Raw genomic sequence first — 17,393 nt, forward strand, 5'->3', positions numbered from 1 at the left:
TTCTGACGATTGAAAGTGGATTCAGACTCGCGATCCTGGAATCTGGAATCGAAGCGAGCAAGCTGAAGTTGAGGCAGTGCAGTTTGTTCTTGACTTCCAAGGCCAAGTTTAGACTTTGAACAGACAGCGGAGGCAACATCGTGATCCAGTTTCGGAAGCAATACCGGAAACAGTGGATGGTTTACCGCCCATCTTGAAGACCATGGGAAGAAGTTCCACAGTGACGTTTGTGTCCCAGGGGTTACCTCGGGGTGTCCAGTTCAGACTGGTAGTGTACCTGACTGATAGCTCAACGTAGACTGCACAGGAGGTTTTTGCAACATACCCATGACTGCATAGGGCTGAAGAAATTTGAAAGGAGCAATATCCGTCTACAGGACGAATAAATGTAAAATCATAATAGGATCACGGCCGCGTTGATAGCTTCAACATTGTCGTGGTTCTGGTGGTGTGGCCTAGGCCCGATCTATCCAATGTTATTCTATCACAGTCGAACAATGGGATAGGTGAGATACCTTGACCTGTTCCTGAAAGTTGACCAGGATGTCCAATGCCCCGTCACCTACACGTGTAAATACTTGCACACCGGCCGGTGAGTGGACGGTCTGCGGCTGCCGGATACCAGATGCCAGGAATACCATCGATATCAGCCACGATATGGTGAGCTTGGCTCTCAAGACCCTGGATCTCAACAAAATCCCTGAGTGGGACCGTTGAGTCCAGACCTCTGTTCTCCCTGTCTATTCTTTCTTCGGCGCAATCAGAGTGAGGGGAAAGCAATCCGAAGCTGCTGAAGGGTATTATGCCAGTTAAGCTCAAGATCCTCGACCGTTCATGCAGAACATTAAACATGGACATATGATCTTCCAAGCGTGAACGGGTGGGCGATAAAGGGTCTCACGGATGTGGGTAATGGGCCGTTAACTTCCTCCCTGCGGTTGGAGAGAGTTGGGTTACCCTTCCATAGGTAAAAGTGTAAAGGTGCAAGAACTTGCAACGAGTAGTTGATATGACAGTCATAGACAGAAGAAAAGAAACTCGGCCCAGATGCTTCGCTGATCCTCATCTCTAATAGTGCGTATAATAATACCTGTCGATATCTGGTATATATCTTGCTTCGTCATCCTCCTTCCTCACTCGCTCATGCTCTCTTCTGTCTCTCCTTTCTTTACACATATATCCCTCCAACTTTCATACAGCTCGCAAAAGCAACGAAACAAGCAATAAAATAGCAACAAACAAATAAACCGTCAAGCTGCATGCTGCCCATCCTCTCCGTCTCTCAAGGCTAGCAGGGCTCTCACGTCCGACACGTACTGCAGACCTTCGAGGAAGGGTATCAAGTACATTAGGTCGACGTCGGTCGGATCGCTGATCCAGCCTTGTATGGGTATTGCATTGTCTGTTTTTGTGTATTTCTGTTAGCACACGTCCTTTTTCTTTTTTTGCAAAGCATCTTGTCCCGAAGGAAAAGGGAAAAGAACAACATACCCTGATGAAACATATAACTCAACGGGCTATTATCCAAGATCATCACCTTGCTCAGATCCGGCTCCACCGAGCTCAGATCCTTGATAAACGCCCCATGTCTAAACGTGCAATGCTGCCGATAATACCTAGCCGAGAAGTACTTGCGGTCGCTCTCCAGCCAGTCGATCACGGGGTCCGCATACTCCTGCACCGAAGCCGTGAACACCACCAGGTTGTACCACTTGCTGACACGTCGGAGGAACTCGTCGCAGTGCGGCCGCTTGTGCACGTAGTAGAGGATGGGGTGCTGGGGTCCGATGGTCTGTTGCCCGCCCACGCCCACATAAGTCGTGTTCAGTCGCACTTCGACCATGTGGCCCGATGACATGCGGCCGCCTTTGGACATGGAGTGAATTAGGGTCTCGTCGAGGTCGAGGATGAGCGTCTTTTGGTGCTTGAGGCTGGCTGGGTCGACGGCGCTGATCTTGTACGAGGGCTGGCGCTTGGGGATCAGAGGCCTCGGGGGTGCTGGCATCTTGGGGTACTTGGTCAGGGCACCGACGGGCGAGGTGGGCGACTTGAGCTGGGCCGAGATGTCATTGCCGGGGACGCTGAGATTCTGCTGGCCGGACCCGCCGTTGCCGTCGCTATTAGTGGTAGATCGGCCGGTGGCGGAGGAGCGGTCCTTTCGCTGCTTGCGCTGTCGTAGGGAGTCGGCGTCCGAGTGAAGCTTGATTCGTATGGAGCGTCGTGCCGGGGCAATTTCTTCAGAGTCCTGGGATGATTTCGATTTGAGACGTCGGCCGCTGCTGTTGCTACCCCTCCGACTTTCCACTTCCGATTCGGACTCGGAGGAGAGTCCTGACGAGGAGGAGCCGCTAGAATGGAGGCGAGACTTTCGTGACTTGCGAATGCTTCCTCCGCTGCCCGTACCGTCCAGGTTGGCATCAGAGAGGGCAGCTGCCTCGTGGTAATCCATTGCCATCTCCTTCGTATTTCCTCCATATCGACCGAACAGTTTCCGTAGTTGTTTGGCGGGCGCAAAGCTACCCTCGACATCGTAGAACAGGGCGACCGCGTAGAGGGCGGGCGCAGCGATCATCATGAGCAACCAGCGTATAGACTCGACAATGGCGAACGCAAAGCGCTTGGGGAGAGATGTCCATGTCGTCGGCGGCTTGGGCTGGCCTTGAGCTAGCAGAGGGGTCTTCTCGCCGGGGTCGTAGCCCTGTCCATCGTATCCCCCTTGCGCAGAAGTCTCCTTTTCCTCGGGCTCTTCTGACAGTGTGTTGTTTTTGTTGTTGTTGGCTAGGCCCAACAGCTCTTCGTTACTGCGCGACCCATGATTATCGCTGTCCTCCTTGCTAAGATGGTGGGCTAGACTGAGTGCGCTTATGGAGTTCGATCGAGACGGGGTCGGGCTGGACGTCGGTGATACTCGGGCCGAGATGATGTTTAGGGAGTTCATCTTGCCAGCGCGGGGAAAGCCATGAAGGACGCCAATGCGAACCGCGCCCAGTGGCAGTTGCAACTGTGTGACCGGCGACAGCGACGACGGGGCGGTCTATTCGAGCAAAGATCGATGATGTTGTAAGATGGTCAATTCCAACTGCGCGGCCCCTAAAAGGAAAATCGTCGGACGTGGGATTGAGGCTTGGGGGTGGCCTGCAGGGTACGGAGGGGCGTTTGTTGCCCGGCCGAGGTTTGGTGTTGCGCAGCGACCGACCGAAAGGTGTTTCGGTTGCTTCTGTTTCGCTGTTGTGGACGGCGAGGATGGTTGGAGATGGGAAATGATGGGACTGAAAGCCGCCAAAAGAGAAGAACGGGCGCTGGAGGAACGAACGGTTACGTGGATATGGCTTGTTCCCGTTAGGTTTGTAGTATGTTTGATTTGTTGGCCGAGATCCGGTTGGGGAACTTTTTGGGGAAGATCGAGAAGCAGCGAGCTAGGGCCGGAGTCTGGAGACGGCAACGATGTTGGGGTCCAGGTCTGGAGACAGACTGGAGGCTGGAGACTCGGGAAAGGGGAGTCGCGAAGAGGAAGGGGCCAATGTCGTCAACCGCGGTGTAACTTTTTTAATTCAAAAACAATCGTTCGCTCTTTCTTTCTAAAGGTGTTTCCCCCTTCTCCTTGAAACACTAAAAGTGAGGAGGTGGAAGTTTAGTTCAGGTCGCAAAAATGTTGCCTGTCTCTCTAACGAATGGCGCAGGTGGTGAGATGGATGGGATGTCCGAGGCCCGCCCAAAAGAGCCCGCTTTGTCTGGACTTGGTTGGCTATTCAATAATACGAACGGAACTCCCTTTCTGAATAATCGACAACTGAGAAAAAAAAAGAAAAGGGTGGTGACCGCCCAAACCATTATCGATCTTACAGGCAAGACATTAGACAACAGTTAACAACCCCGGTTCTTATTAACTGCACGAAGCCCAGCACATGCAAGTACTGAACATCCCCGGCCTGGAGGCTGAATTTACTTGCGCCTTTATACCGGGATTGTCAAGTGGTGGTGATGGTGATGTTTTCCCTTCTCTTCAATAATTGAGTGGCGCCCAGGTATCAGGGAGCACAAGCAACACTTCAATCGCCAACACAACGGGACGCTAGCCGGACGGGGATAGTAACAACACAGCGGTTATTCATCAAAACTATGGGCTTTGGAAATCTAGACAGGGTTCCATAACAGCAATGCTCAACAAATGCCATTTCATCCACTGATTCTTTTCACGTGTTCCTCCCGACTGACTGAGGGGAACTGACAACGAGTGAGCGAGCGGGAAATCCGACGGCATCGAACTGCCTGGCCGCGGCCGCTGCTATCTCGATGGGCCATGGCCCGGGCATCTAGCGGGGTTCCACATCCACAAGCGTCAACACAATAGAACAACCACTCAACATTGGATTCGACACAACATGGAATCTCCTTGGTTGATTTTCTTTTTCTGTCTGTGGGGGAATAGCAACAACGATAGATTGAACGTGAAGCTTCTTTATTCAATCTCTATCCGCCCAATTTGTTCGACAACCTTGAATTTTATCACACTGTTGCAAAACCTGTGATCACACAATTTCACATGCTCGCCATTTTCCCTTCCTCTACCCATGCTCCATGTAACAGACCCGTCAAAATGCTACTATAACTTGCAAACTCTCGCAAATGGCGAGATTCATTATCGCCCTGATACCATTGACAGCCCCAATGCAACTGTAGCGAAAAACCGAAATGCAAAAATGTCAACCAAAATTGTGGAAAATGGGGCATTGCTTAGTTTTACCCCTGAGTCCTGCTTAAGCTTCGGTGGTTGGGCTAATAGTGTCTTTTCTGCTTCCTCACCGACCGGTTTTCTGTCAGAGGGCTTCTGGAAAATGCGGCTAGACGTAATAGCTTATGGGTTTCGGGCATGAGTGATGCCAATAGCAGTCGGGGACTAACATCCACTTATACTTACTTGGGATGTTACCCTGGATGCGTCCTGGATAGAATTATGAAGGCGGTCTGGAAGCTAGGTGTGGTGCGTCGCCAGAGTTTTAGGTATATAAAGCGAGTTACTTGAAGGTTTGGGTGCGGTTGGTTAGGACCTTTCATAAGAGGGGGTTGAAGAAACGTCCTAACCAGTGGTTACCTGACGCTGGAGTGATGACAACAAGAGGAGGAAGTTGGAGGTTATATGTCTACATGCTTACCCGTGGAGAGGTGGACGGTGAGCAGGCCTGACTGACTTGTTACTAGAGAGAACGGGATATGAAGTAGGAGATTCTGTCTCACAGGCGTGGTGATACGTTATACTGCGAGGCAAGGCTATGGGTTCAGCCTTCTCAGCAGTTATAACGATTCCCAAGCGCGAGATTGACAGAATCGGACTCCGTGGAGATGTCCAACGCATCAGCTTTCTCGCGGTTCTCGCAAGGTCTGGTAAAGCCGGCAAGCGGGCACCGGCAGTCACTGAAGACTGACCCACGGGCTGGCAGAATGCTCGACGGTTGAAACCAAGGGCTAAAAGCTGGATGTAGGTAGACGTCCGGATGGTGGCGGAAAGGATAGGATTGTGGAAGACCGAGAGTCACATGCGATTGTTGAGGTCGAGCGAACAGTTAAGAAGCTGGCGATTCCAATCGTCGTATGTCCAACCCAGCACATGCCGATACTCAAAAAGAGGTCCCATATCTTGTCTAAGTCGACTCCCATTCGAACCGTGTAAGGATAATGATGGTGATATACAGGTTAGTCTATTGAGCACCAGTTCCCTCTCTCGGGGACTGCACCCTGGTTCCACGTCCAAGTAGTATCGTAAAGTCCATCGCTTACTCCTGACCGGCGAACTCAGCACGACCTGCCTTCGAGTTGAGGTACTCATTCCTAACCAACAGAGTACCCTGTTAGAATATTGCCCTCTTCTTAAAAGACGATCTCCCTCCTTTGCCACCTCGTGATCGAAATCCCTCGGGGCTGTGGGTGGTGGTGGTGGTGGTGGTGGTGATATAACAACGTACCGCTCGACAGCCCAGTTCATGATGTAGTAGCCGGCAACAAGGGAGGGGGCCCAGTAGAGGAACTGGGAGCTGACACGTCTGAAGGTGTTGAAGACGGCGTCGTGGGCAGTGCCGGCGAGGGGGTTCTGGCGGTTAGGGCTGATACCGTAGGAGATGATGCCCTTCTGCTTCATGCCACCTATTCGTCGGGAAGAGAAACAACATGGTTAGATCGTTCTTGTTCTTCTGTATCGGGTTCGTCGGTTCGTTCGTTAAGGGTTTCGGCGTGTGGGCGGACGGGTGGGCGGGCGGTCATCAAGGTTCTTCCTCCTCCGTGTAGTCGGCCATCTCTCGTTCCCTCATAATTCCCCATTTCCTGCCATCCCGGTATTTCCCGTTGTTGAAGAATCGCCGTGTGTTTTCGTTTCGGTGCATCGTCAAGTGCAAAAGGTTCCTACTCACCAAAGTTACCCCAGCCACCAAGGAAGCTATACAGACATGCATGTTAGTTAACATCCAAAGTTGGGTCGGAGGGGGTGCCGGCGCAAAGGGAAAAGGGCGCATCGCCGGTACAAGCTTGTGCCAAGTTCCGGGCTCTCTCTCGAAATCTACGCTGGGAATGACTGACTGGTTGTGCTTGCCGATGGGGGCGCCGCCGCCGCCGCCGAGCATCATCTGAGTGGGACGCATCTTGATTATATGTGTTGTCGCGAAACGCGCTATGGGGGTATCAATTGGGTCGTGGTGAGGACGCAGTCGTCGTAAAGGTTCGGGAAGAGCTTCGCGCGGCGTTGGACCGGGTTTGACGAAGTTCGAAATCAGTCGACACTGAGTGGTTGGCAGTTGCCAAGTGCCATGGAGCCGTCACTGGCAGTCGGAATCCCGAGTGCTGGAGGCTGAAAAGGGATTAGCGTGGGGAGGTACTTACGTTTTGTACCTTTTTCTTTTTGAGCCTCCATCCGACCTGCCCGCCTGTGAACGAGGTGCACGGACCATCAATCTATGAACCTCACTGAAGTTCTGAATTGCAGCACTGAAGCAAAGACATGCGGGGAGCTTGGAGAGCTGGGCCTGGTCCGGGCGGCATGGCACTCCACTTTTTGCCAGAAGCTCCATCCATCGCAGAACGACTGCTGCTGCTTGCCTGTTGCTAGAGAACTGGGGGAGCACCACCACCACGATCCACGGTCCACGACGTAGTGCGATATCCCATAGCCCACCTTCAGGTATCCCCGGAAACGACACATCCATCCACGAACACTTCGAGTCCTTGAACCGTCGGACCTTTTCGATCTTTTATCACAACCTCCCGTAATCGACCGATTCAAAGAAACCGATATTCACAATGGCGGCAAGAGGGTTGGACATGCTCACCAAGTTCGCCATCCCGGCAACTGTTGGTGTGGCTCTTCTCCAGAACTCCATCTACGACGTCAAGGGTGGTTCGCGGGCGGTTATCTTCGACAGAGTTGCCGGTGTGAAGGAGACCGTCGTCAACGAGGGCACACACTTCCTGATCCCATGGCTGCAGAAGGCCATCGTCTTCGATGTTCGCACCAAGCCTCGCATCATCCCTACCACCACCGGCTCCAAGGATTTGCAGATGGTCAGCTTGACCCTCAGAGTCCTGCACCGTCCTGAGGTGCAAGCTCTGCCCAAGATTTACCAGGTGCGTTTACAACTTGAACCTGCGCCTTCCGATGACTACCTTTACGACGGACAGCTTACTAACTGCTATTCTCACAGAACCTCGGCCAAGATTACGACGAGCGTGTCCTCCCCTCTATCGGCAACGAAGTCCTCAAGTCCATCGTCGCCCAGTTCGACGCCGCCGAGCTCATCACCCAGCGCGAGGCCGTCTCGCAGCGCATCCGCGCCGACCTGGTCAAGCGCGCCGCCGAGTTCAATATTGCGCTCGAGGACGTTTCCATCACCCACATGACCTTCGGCAAGGAGTTCACCAAGGCCGTCGAGCAGAAGCAGATTGCGCAGCAGGATGCCGAGCGTGCGCGCTTCATCGTCGAGCGCGCCGAGCAGGAGCGCCAGGCCAACGTCATCCGCGCCGAGGGTGAGGCCGAGAGTGCAGAGACCATCAGCAAGGCTATTGCCAAGGCTGGCGATGGCTTGATCCAGATCAGAAAGATTGAGGCTTCCAGGGAGATCGCGCAGGTTCTGGCTTCCAACCCCAACGTGGCGTACCTGCCCGGTGGTGGCAAGGGGACGAACCTGTTGATGAACGTTGGCAGGCCATAAATGGGAGGACTTCAATAAGAGAGATGGATGAAGATGAGGTGGTTCTGCAGAAAGGGACCACCAGGATACCTATGGTACGGGGGTAAAGGAAGGTAATGACCAAAATGGAACTGTACTATTACGATATGAGCATTGTGTATCTTCCCCGCTTAGGCACTTGTTACAATAGGAGCATGCTTGAACTTGAGTTGGTCTTTGTCATACGAAATGATACCCGAGTTGACGGATGTAGTGGTGAAGAGGGTCTTGAGGGCATGGCAGAACATCATGACAGGCTGGAAGAAGCTGGCAGAAGAGCTGATATTTTACTGAAAACCCGAGATTTTGAAAAAAAAAATAAAGTCACCACCATCGAACCATTAGAGTTCACAGACGGGATATCATGAAAAGGTGGAAAAGGTACCCCAGACCTCAACGCCAGGGATGCATGGATCCCCGTAACGTTTTAGCGGCGCTTGGGTGGACCAATGACCGAATGCAGGGGCCTCAGCTGCCGCCTCATGTTTCCCGTTTCTTGGCTCAATCTCGAATTGTCTTCAACTTCATCTCAACAACACTTTCCAAGACATCAAGGATTTTGACTCGAAAGACTGGGGATTTTAGACATCCGACTTACAAAATTGCGCCAAAGTCCCAAGCTGACGTTCAGTAGCCCTTTCGGACCCAACGATTCTCTCGACGCTACCTCTTCATGAACACCTCGTTTGAAAATCAAACGGTTTCCATCAACGTGGGCTGAAAGACAAGACGGAATTAATACACGTTACGTACGGCACGACTGGTAGCTCTTAGTGGTACGGGTAGGACCTTCCTTGTTTGACCGATTCCGCCCAGTCGATTGCGCCTTTGGATATTTTCATCCCAACTGGCAGCTCCCACCCTTTTTGTTCAACAAACAACATATCATATCCTCAACCAAATTTATATCAGCCTAAATTCTCTAGGGGGGCAACTGACGAGAGCCTCTCATCCAAGTCAACTTCCTTCAAGGGGAGATCACTTCTTCAACTCCATACCTAACCAACCCTCGTTACCCGTCAAAGTTGCCTACCATAACGCACTTTACAAAACTTACGCGCGAGGTCGCTAATAGACTCTCAAGATCTCGTCATCTTGCGCTTCTATTGCCCTCAAGGCCGCACCCTCGCTCCATCAGCAACACGTCTATCCAGCGCTGGGGCGACTCGCAGGAAGCAAAGCCATTCGCAAACCCTGAACCTTGGCCAACCCGCACTCAAACGATGGAAACGGTTTTACAAAACTTGGGGTCGATCCCCTGCCTGCATGGCGACAGGTGCACTGATTCCAAGTGTCTCTTTCAGCACAGCTGGAACAAGAAGCCGGAGGCTCCGGCATCGGCCAAACACGATGGTCCAGACGAAGATGACAATCCGCGAAAGCGTCGCAAGTTGTCATCAGAGCCTACTCAGAGCACAGCATCAACAACGGCAGAACCATCGAAGCCCGTATCGGAACCTGTGACGGCGAAGAAACCCGTGTCGCCCCCACCATTGGGCCGAAAGCCAACTGTTTTATCTGTCCAGTCAACTCCATCAGCAGCTCCCGCAACCCCAGCAAGCAAGCCGGCAGCTACTTCATCACAAACCAGTCCAGACCCCGAGAAGAGTTCCGAGAAGAAGGTTCCTATCCGCAAGTTACAGCCTGCTCGGAAGGTCGAGACACTCAATCCTCGCATGCTCAAGGGTGTTGCGCCTGCTACATTCGAGTTCCGGTTCAAAGCTCTGACCATGCTACACGATCAATTTGCTCGTCTGAACAAAGAGATGGAAAAGGCGGCTAGCGAAGATCAGGAGAGCAAGAAGTTGGTTCTTACTCCGCAAGAGCTAATTTGGCTTTCTCTGGACTTGGAGGAGAAGATCGCGATGGACAAGCCGTCCATCTATAACAATGTCATTAAGAACCGCATCATGGGCTACAAGAAGATGACGCCCAAGCAATGGTTGGAAGAGCGCCTTGCCGAGATCAAGAAGGAGGAGGAACGCAAAGCCGCTGCGACCCAAGCAAACTCGAAGAAACAGGCCCTCCTCGGTCCTCCCAAGGAAATCAAGACAGGTCTGACGCCAAAAGAGGAGATCGCCTTCCTACCACATATACTCACGTCCATCACCGAACTCGCCCAGCACGGCTACGTCCCTGAACCACCATCGGAAGAGGAAATTAAGAAGGCACGCGAGGGCATCGAGGCAGCCATGGGCTGGGAAGTCTGCGACCGCTGCACCAAGCGTTTCCAAGTCTTCCCCGGCCGTCGCGAAGAAGACGGCGCTCTCACCACCGGCGGTCCCTGCACCTACCACTGGGGCCGTCTCCTCTACCCCGAGCGCGATCCAACCAGTACCGTCCAGCAAGAAAGGACCTACAAGTGCTGCAAGCAGCTAGCCGGCGACTCAACCGGGTGTACGAGCTGCAGCACCCACGTCTTCACCATCAAGTCTCCGGCCCGGTTAGCCACTATCGTGCCCTTCATGGAAACCCCCGAGAACCCATCCGTACCCAAGGACCGCGCCGTTTGCTTCGACTGCGAGATGTGCTACACGGTCAACGGTCTCGAACTGGTCCGCTTGACGGCAGTCGACTGGCCGGACGGCAAAGAACTCCTTGACATCCTCGTCCGGCCCATGGGTGAGATCCTCGATCTCAACTCTCGCTTCTCAGGCGTCTGGCCGGAAGATCTCATCAACGCCGAGCCATGGAAGCCCGTCGCTCCTCTTGACCCCGTCACCGACACCGAGTCATCCGCCAAAACCCCAACTACCACTACCACGAACCCGCCAGAACCAGGCCAGCGCAAAAAGATGCAAATCGTCCCCTCCCTCTCCGTCGCTCGCGACCTTTTGTTCTCTCTCATATCCCCCACCACGCCGCTCATAGGCCACGGTCTAGAAAACGATCTCAACGCCATGCGCATCTGCCACCCCACGCTCATCGACACCGTTCTCCTTTTCCCACATCAAAAGAAGCCTTTGCCGTACCGGTACGGACTAAAGATGTTGATGGAATGGCACCTCAATAAAGCCATCCAGATCGAGCCTGATGTTGATGATGTCCAGGGTGGAAAGTTACTGGGGCACGATTCCGCCGAGGACGCGAGGGCGGCGGGAGAGTTGGTGAGATATAAGATCCAGAATGAGTGGGCCAAGAGGAAGAGGGAGGGGTGGACTTTGAAGAAGGGGGTGTTTGTGCCGCCAAAGGACAAGAAGGGGGCGGCAGCTGGTGGGAGTAATGGGAAGAAGTTGACGGTTGAAGGGATTGAAGGATCAGCGGCAGCAGCGGGGTCGACTGGTGCGATGCTGGCGGAGGTTAGGAGGCAGACGAGGGATGGGACGGAGGATGGTGAGGTGGTTGAGGTTTAGAAGTGCCTTATCACTCGGAAGCCGGGATCACTGGACATTTAGTAGTGATTGGACTTGGCCATGGTTCCTAAGACTCTATTGGACAGGCAAGCGTTATAGAGGCCGTCTTCAAAGTTCATGGAGATTCTTGAACGATGAGGGAGTCATAGAGTGATAGCTGACCGTAGACAAAAGCTCTTCTTGTTTGTTAATGCTGTTACTCTAGGCATATTCAAAGTGCTTCATCGTGAAACGGTATTATGCCGTGATGTTCTTACTGAATGTTGCGGCCCAATGTTTACTTTGCCCCTTTTCGTGCAGCATGCCAGCTTCTTTTTTTTTTTTTTTTTGCCCGTACAATGGCACGAATGGGTGTTTACAGCACCAACATCTGGCCTCACATCAACCACATATCTCTTCGCAAGTATTCAGCCGTGTCATCAAGTGGGTATTCATTCATTCTTTCCACCATTTTTGAAGTGATCGAACAAGATCTAGACGCCAGTCTCCTTGAACATTTTTTCCTTTTCCCAAGCCCCAGCCTGTAATGCCAAGTCTAATTCACACGCTCTTCCCCCTTTCGTCTCTTTTCCCATCCCAGACTTGCGCAAGTCCAATCTAGTGTTTACTCTCATCCCTCTCCACCAACTCACCAACACCTAACCCCCTACCAACCTTGACCTTGACCGTCTTATCCTCCTTTTTGCTATCCTTATCAGCCTCAGGATCACGACCAACATCACCAACCGCCTCACCCTCATCTACCCCCTCGGAGCCACCCTTGCCTTCCTCAATTTGCTGCTTCTCCCTCTTGTCACCGCCCTCCTGCTCGAGCTGCTCGGCCTGGATCGCCTCGCGGATATAGGACAGGTCGAGCTTCATGCAAAAGGCGTCCTCGCCGTCGGCGTAGTACTTGGCTTCCGTCTTCTCGGTCTTGAAGCCGAGCGTGTCGCGGTACAGGTGGATGGCGGCGGCATTGGAGACGCGCACGTGCAGGGAGACGTAGTGCGCGCCGAAGGTTTCTACCATTGCTTGTTCTACACCGCGCAACCCAGTTGTTAGCATTCGTTTTCGAAAGATGAGGTACCCTCGAGCGTAGCGAGGAAAGAAAAAAAAAAAAAGGCCAAGGGGAAGGCAAGGGAAGGGGAAAAGGAAGAGAGGGAAAGTAGGGGGGAAGAGGAAAAGGGAGGCCTAGGGGAAAAAACGTACGACTCTGTCTCATCAACTTCTCCGCAATTCCCAGCCTGCGATGCGTGCGCATGACACTCAAGCTGGTGATATGGCCGTGCTGCACCCCGTCCGTCGGCTCCTCCTCCATCTTGGCCAGGACGTAGCCGACGATCTTGGGGTAGTCATAAGCAGACTTGGCCGGGCGCGAAACGTCGACGGCCACATAGGACAGCTGAGGCCACGACAGCGCGTGGTACAGGTAGTACTTGAGGAAGTAGTTCTCGGGAAGGTTCTCGATGTTGGCGTGCTGGATCAGAGGGATGTCGGAGGGGCGGAGGACGCGGATATCCATTTTGGCGGTTGTATGGGGTTGTGGTGGGTGAAGGGATTGGTGGTTGGACTTTGAGGGGGAGGGGGTTTGGTAGGTGAGGACTTGGTGATAGCTTCAACCTGGGAGGGGCTCTATGGGGAGGAGCTGGACTGGTTAGCGAGAGCTATGTCAACAGTGGTGTAGGTATCCCCGGCAACGGCAAATACCAAGCTAGTATCAAGCGGGCTTGAACAAGGGCCGGACTTACAGAAGCGCGGGAGTCGTTGGGCAACGTCGGGGATCGGTGCTTCGGTGTTGCGGTCGCCAAACAGTTCACAAGTTGTCAATGTTGAATTGGAGACTGCTTGACGCCGGCTCCGCTACGGTGGTGGTGGGAGGCTCAGTCTCCACAATCCGCACTCCGTCAATGTGGGGCTCTTCCCGTGTGGAATCCAGACTGCCTGACCCCTGACGGCAAAGCTTCACGGTGGGACGGCTGCTATAGCCGCACAAATCGCGGGGCAGAGCAGCCCGGGAGCTAAGGACAGCCAACACCGGTGATGCAGCATGATGCGGGGGAAGCTTCGTCTCAAAGCTTCTCCGAATTCTTAATAATAATAGCCGACGGACGATGGGGGAAATGTGAGAATGTTCTCGTTACGGAGTGGAAATTGTATATAGATACATGTTCTCTTTCACTCAATTGACTTCCTCGTGGTCTTCATCTTCTCCTTCTGTTTACTTGTGTGTTTGATTGCAGTGATACCCTTTCTCTTGATACCCAGCCTCTAGCTACCCCACCACCATCACTTATACCCATCAGTTCGACCAGAACGACAACAACGTTCACGATGTCTCATCAACCACTCAATGGCAAGCTTGCCATTGTTTCCGGCTCTTCTAGAGGTTAGTAACTCTTACCCGTCCCGAAATCACCATTACAGACACTAACTAACAGCACCAGGCATCGGCGCCGCCATCGCCGAGAACCTCGCCTCCAAAGGGTGCAACCTCATCCTCAACTACACCACCCCTTCCTCCGCCTCCTTAACCTCCGAGCTCTCCAACCGTCTCAACACGACCTACTCCATCTCCTCCGTGCCCGTTCAAGCCGATATCGGCACCCTCGAAGGTCCCCAAGCCATCATCGCCGCCGCGAAGTCCGCCTTCTCCAAGACCGATGGCTCCCTCCAAGTTGACATCATCATCAACAACGCCGGCATTGCCCGCAACGACAACATCCCCGACGTCAAGGTAGATGACTTCACAGAAACCTACCGCGTCAACGTTCTCGGACCTCTACTGCTCGTCCAGGCCGCCCAGCCTTACCTTCCCAAGGACCGCTCGGGCCGCATCGTCAACATCTCCTCCGTTTCTTCGTCGACCGGCTTCGTAGGCCAGTCCGTCTACGGCGGCTCCAAGGCCGCCATCGAGGCCATGACCCGCACCTGGAGCCGCGAGCTGGCTGAGAACTGCACTGTCAACGCGGTCAACCCCGGCCCTGTGGAGGGACCCATGTACGCGTCCAACTCAGAAGAGTTCCTGGAGGGCATTGAGGGGTGGATCAAGCACACGCCGTTGATGAAGGCGAGAGAGGATCTGCATGGTAAGGAGGCTGTTAAGGAGGCGAAGCAGTGGCATGGTAGACTGGCGAAGACAACGGAGATTGCGGGCGTGGTGGGCATGTTGTGTGGTGAGGAGGCCGGGTGGTGCACGGGACAGGTTGTTTGTGCTAATGGTGGGATGTTGATGTTGCATTAATAGGCGTAGAATAATGAAGAATGAATGTGATTTGAACATCGTTGGAAACTTGGTGCTGTGAAGGGTGTGGTGATATGAAGTATTGACATCGGAAGGTTAGAAGACGGAACAAGATCTTGACCTTGGTCCATAGTTTCCTTCATCTTACTGACTTAACATTATCCGTCCATTCTACAAGCATGCCGTGGTCCAAAGAAATGTGTGGTGTGTATTCCAGAGACTGGTCTCGTGGTGCCATTGCCCATGATCGTGAATTGGTGTAGCTCGAGGAAGATGAAAAGGGGAGTTTGTTTATTTTCCTCAGGGGTCGAGCATTTGGCGGGTAGCAGCTGAGTTACAGTGGACTGGGGATCATGGATAGGTGCAAAAGTGGGGCCCAACTTTCCTTATCAGTTCCCGTCCAGGCGCGGGCAACGGTTCCCCAGATCGCGCCTCGGTCTTTCTTTTCCGTCAACATGGCTGAAGTCATTGTCATCAACAACTCCGATTCATATCCCATGGGCTGATTCATTGCCGATTATCCTCCCACATCCAATTTGATACCATACAACCATCACACAACATGTCAGGACCACCTCCCGCGCGAGGAGGCCTGTCCCTCTACGCCAACCTTCTCGACCCTGGCGGCACAAGCGACTCGCCATCTGCCAACAATGATGCTGTCGCAAACAAGCAGCAAAACGTCCCAGCAAAGAAGGCCGTAAATCCAGGTTAGCGAATTGCTCGGGTCGTTTTCGTTATTGCGCGATTGCTAATCCAGACCTGACAGCGTTCGCCTTCCAACCCATCCGCCGACCACAAGTAAAGCAACCCAACAAACCCAAGCCAACCCTCCCAAAGGCGCCACCCTCCATATCCATAGCAGCTGTCGCAGCAACCGTCAAGACATCCGAACCCGACAACAATGGCACTACTGCTACCACAACATCAGCAGCGGCTGCCGCTGTGCCCCAACAGCGCAATACCCTAGCCGACTGGGTAGCCACCGAAGACGACGAGTACCTCTACAGCGGATCCAATAACCGACGAGAACGCGGCGGGCGCAGAAGAAAGAAGAAGAAGAACGATGACCGGCCAGTTGAGACCAATTGGGACGAACTCTACGATCCAGCAAGACCCACCAATGTCGAGGAATACCTGCGCAGCGACGAGCGCATCAGAGAGATCCGCGACTGGAAGGCGGTGTTGTATGCGCATAGACGAAAGAGGAGGGATAGTTTTGATAGTAGGAGGAGTGATGAGGAAGAGGAGGACGATAGGAGGGTGATGAATAGTATGTTTATGGACTTGGGGTCAAGACTATCTGGGAGGGTAACTGCTGACAGGATACACTACAGACCAGTTCGCGCCTCCGGCTTCTTTCTCGTTTGCACCACCACCCATGTCACCACCACGAGCTACAACAACCACGTCAGCACCGGCGCCAGCGGTAGCAATACCCGTAGACGAATCTGCCGACGAAGCATACGCCCGAAGATTAGCATTATCAGGCATGGCGCCACCACGACGATCACCTTCCCCTCTTCCACCACAACCACCCGCAGCCGAACCCTCAACAACAGACCCAGCAACCATATCCCGCGCTCCAGTCCGCTACGAAGCTCCACCACAACCGCCTTCCGCCCCAGAAGGCTCTGGAGACGACGCAATGGACATCGACTCGGAAGATGAAGAAGTCAATTACGACGCTATCCCCGTTCCTCTCGGCACCCACTCCGCCTCAGAAGAAACAGAAGATGCCAACGCTCCCAAATCAAAACTACCAGGCCAAGCCGGCTTCGCCGCTCGTCTCATGTCCAAATATGGCTGGACCGCCGGTTCCGGCTTGGGAGCCTCAGAATCAGGCATCACATCCGCCTTGCAAGTCAAGGTTGAGAAGCGCAAGAAGCGGTCCGATGCTGAAGGCGGTGGATGGGCGGAGCCTGGTGGGAGGGGCAAGATTATTGCTGGGAAGTCTGCATCATCAAAGCCAGAGGAGAAGGATGGTGGCAGATTTGGCAAGATGAGCGAGGTGATTGTGTTGGATCACATGCTTGATGGGATGAGTGATGAGGAATTAAGGCAGGAGGTGGAGGGCGGAGACCTGTACGAGGAGATTGGGACGGAGTGTGGAGAGAAGTATGGAAGGGTTATGAGGTTGTTTGTGGAGAGAGAGGGGAGGAGGGTGTTTATTCGGTTTACGGATGGGGTTTCTGCGCTGAGGGTAAGTACTTCTTCATCTTCTTCTTCTTTCTACTGGGGATTGGGGGTGGTGGTGAGGATGGTGATCTTGAGGATTGATTTTTTGCTAACTTATATGACATCGCAATTATAGGCTGTCAACGCACTTGAAGGTCGCATCTTCAACGGCAACGCGATCGTTCCGAGGTTTTATGACTTGGAGAAGTTTGAGGCGGGGTTACATAAGTAGAAGTTACTTTCCAGTATCAGCAAGTGTCGTTGCCTAGCAACTGAACGAAATACCAGACTTATCACCTCCCTTCCTGAGGAGCCGAACTGGACGATTTTCGAAAAAGAAAAGAAAAAGAAACAGCCATGCCTCGTCAGAATCCCGCTACTCCTCGATCAAAACGTCAAACACCTATCGTCCATCTCTAAAGGTCTTGTCTG

General features: G+C 53.2%; 7 protein-coding genes across 7 annotated transcripts; 4 read left to right on the forward strand and 3 right to left on the reverse strand.

Moving 5' to 3' along the window:
* Window positions 1–947: 947 nt before the first annotated feature.
* On the reverse strand, window positions 948–3,641 carry SMAC4_05530 (uncharacterized protein). The gene is made up of 2 exons (XM_003349198.2): window positions 1,492–3,641; window positions 948–1,402 (listed from the first exon to the last, which is right to left on the reverse strand). The coding sequence occupies exons 1-2, from the start codon at window positions 2,936–2,938 to the stop codon at window positions 1,251–1,253; spliced, it is 1,599 nt and encodes a 532-aa protein (XP_003349246.1). The 5' UTR covers window positions 2,939–3,641; the 3' UTR covers window positions 948–1,250.
* A 1,976-nt stretch (window positions 3,642–5,617) lies between these two features.
* Window positions 5,618–6,729, reverse strand: SMAC4_05531 (uncharacterized protein). Its single transcript, XM_003349199.2, has 4 exons — window positions 6,568–6,729; window positions 6,402–6,427; window positions 5,961–6,138; window positions 5,618–5,826 (listed from the first exon to the last, which is right to left on the reverse strand). The coding sequence occupies exons 1-4, from the start codon at window positions 6,627–6,629 to the stop codon at window positions 5,772–5,774; spliced, it is 321 nt and encodes a 106-aa protein (XP_003349247.1). The 5' UTR covers window positions 6,630–6,729; the 3' UTR covers window positions 5,618–5,771.
* A 322-nt stretch (window positions 6,730–7,051) lies between these two features.
* On the forward strand, window positions 7,052–8,335 carry SMAC4_05532 (uncharacterized protein). Its single transcript, XM_003349200.2, has 2 exons — window positions 7,052–7,608; window positions 7,686–8,335. Exons 1-2 carry the CDS (start codon window positions 7,285–7,287, stop codon window positions 8,190–8,192), a joined length of 831 nt encoding a protein of 276 aa, XP_003349248.1. The 5' UTR covers window positions 7,052–7,284; the 3' UTR covers window positions 8,193–8,335.
* A 1,098-nt stretch (window positions 8,336–9,433) lies between these two features.
* Window positions 9,434–11,724, forward strand: SMAC4_05533 (uncharacterized protein; the record flags this gene model as incomplete). Its single annotated transcript, XM_003349201.2, has 1 exon — window positions 9,434–11,724. The coding sequence occupies one exon, from the start codon at window positions 9,434–9,436 to the stop codon at window positions 11,561–11,563; it is 2,130 nt and encodes a 709-aa protein (XP_003349249.1). The 3' UTR covers window positions 11,564–11,724.
* Window positions 11,725–11,891: 167 nt separating this feature from the next.
* Window positions 11,892–13,541, reverse strand: SMAC4_05534 (uncharacterized protein). The gene is made up of 3 exons (XM_003349202.2): window positions 13,291–13,541; window positions 12,752–13,187; window positions 11,892–12,579 (listed from the first exon to the last, which is right to left on the reverse strand). Exons 2-3 carry the CDS (start codon window positions 13,062–13,064, stop codon window positions 12,161–12,163), a joined length of 732 nt encoding a protein of 243 aa, XP_003349250.1. The 5' UTR covers window positions 13,065–13,187; window positions 13,291–13,541; the 3' UTR covers window positions 11,892–12,160.
* A 145-nt stretch (window positions 13,542–13,686) lies between these two features.
* On the forward strand, window positions 13,687–14,820 carry SMAC4_05535 (uncharacterized protein). Its single transcript, XM_003349203.2, has 2 exons — window positions 13,687–13,928; window positions 13,987–14,820. The coding sequence occupies exons 1-2, from the start codon at window positions 13,874–13,876 to the stop codon at window positions 14,781–14,783; spliced, it is 852 nt and encodes a 283-aa protein (XP_003349251.1). The 5' UTR covers window positions 13,687–13,873; the 3' UTR covers window positions 14,784–14,820.
* A 207-nt stretch (window positions 14,821–15,027) lies between these two features.
* On the forward strand, window positions 15,028–17,369 carry SMAC4_05536 (uncharacterized protein). The gene is made up of 4 exons (XM_066090306.1): window positions 15,028–15,493; window positions 15,553–16,056; window positions 16,121–16,986; window positions 17,098–17,369. The coding sequence occupies exons 1-4, from the start codon at window positions 15,346–15,348 to the stop codon at window positions 17,191–17,193; spliced, it is 1,614 nt and encodes a 537-aa protein (XP_065945987.1). The 5' UTR covers window positions 15,028–15,345; the 3' UTR covers window positions 17,194–17,369.
* Window positions 17,370–17,393: the final 24 nt, after the last annotated feature.

This window comes from Sordaria macrospora, chromosome 2, assembly GCF_033870435.1.
Source record: "Sordaria macrospora chromosome 2, complete sequence".
Classification (NCBI taxonomy): Eukaryota; Fungi; Ascomycota; class Sordariomycetes; order Sordariales; family Sordariaceae; genus Sordaria; species Sordaria macrospora.

Excerpts from the sequence above, each read along its gene's own strand:
- SMAC4_05530 (XM_003349198.2), bottom strand. The coding sequence starts at position 2,938 with ATGAACTCCCTAAACATCATCTCGGCCCGAGTATCACCGACGTCCAGC. Across the intron at positions 1,403-1,491 it reads GAGTTATATGTTTCATCAGG|ACAATGCAATACCCATACAA; the intron begins GTATGTTGTTCT and ends ACACAAAAACAG.
- SMAC4_05531 (XM_003349199.2), bottom strand. The coding sequence starts at position 6,629 with ATGCGTCCCACTCAGATGATGCTCGGCGGCGGCGGCGGCGCCCCCATC. Across the intron at positions 6,139-6,401 it reads TGGTGGCTGGGGTAACTTTG|GTGGCATGAAGCAGAAGGGC; the intron begins GTGAGTAGGAAC and ends CCCGACGAATAG. Across the intron at positions 5,827-5,960 it reads ATGAACTGGGCTGTCGAGCG|GAATGAGTACCTCAACTCGA; the intron begins GTACGTTGTTAT and ends TCTGTTGGTTAG.
- SMAC4_05532 (XM_003349200.2), top strand. The coding sequence starts at position 7,285 with ATGGCGGCAAGAGGGTTGGACATGCTCACCAAGTTCGCCATCCCGGCA. Across the intron at positions 7,609-7,685 it reads CTCTGCCCAAGATTTACCAG|AACCTCGGCCAAGATTACGA; the intron begins GTGCGTTTACAA and ends CTATTCTCACAG.
- SMAC4_05534 (XM_003349202.2), bottom strand. The coding sequence starts at position 13,064 with ATGGATATCCGCGTCCTCCGCCCCTCCGACATCCCTCTGATCCAGCAC. Across the intron at positions 12,580-12,751 it reads GAAGTTGATGAGACAGAGTC|AACAAGCAATGGTAGAAACC; the intron begins GTACGTTTTTTC and ends TGCGCGGTGTAG.
- SMAC4_05535 (XM_003349203.2), top strand. The coding sequence starts at position 13,874 with ATGTCTCATCAACCACTCAATGGCAAGCTTGCCATTGTTTCCGGCTCT. Across the intron at positions 13,929-13,986 it reads TGTTTCCGGCTCTTCTAGAG|GCATCGGCGCCGCCATCGCC; the intron begins GTTAGTAACTCT and ends TAACAGCACCAG.
- SMAC4_05536 (XM_066090306.1), top strand. The coding sequence starts at position 15,346 with ATGTCAGGACCACCTCCCGCGCGAGGAGGCCTGTCCCTCTACGCCAAC. Across the intron at positions 16,057-16,120 it reads CGATAGGAGGGTGATGAATA|ACCAGTTCGCGCCTCCGGCT; the intron begins GTATGTTTATGG and ends GATACACTACAG. Across the intron at positions 16,987-17,097 it reads ATGGGGTTTCTGCGCTGAGG|GCTGTCAACGCACTTGAAGG; the intron begins GTAAGTACTTCT and ends TCGCAATTATAG.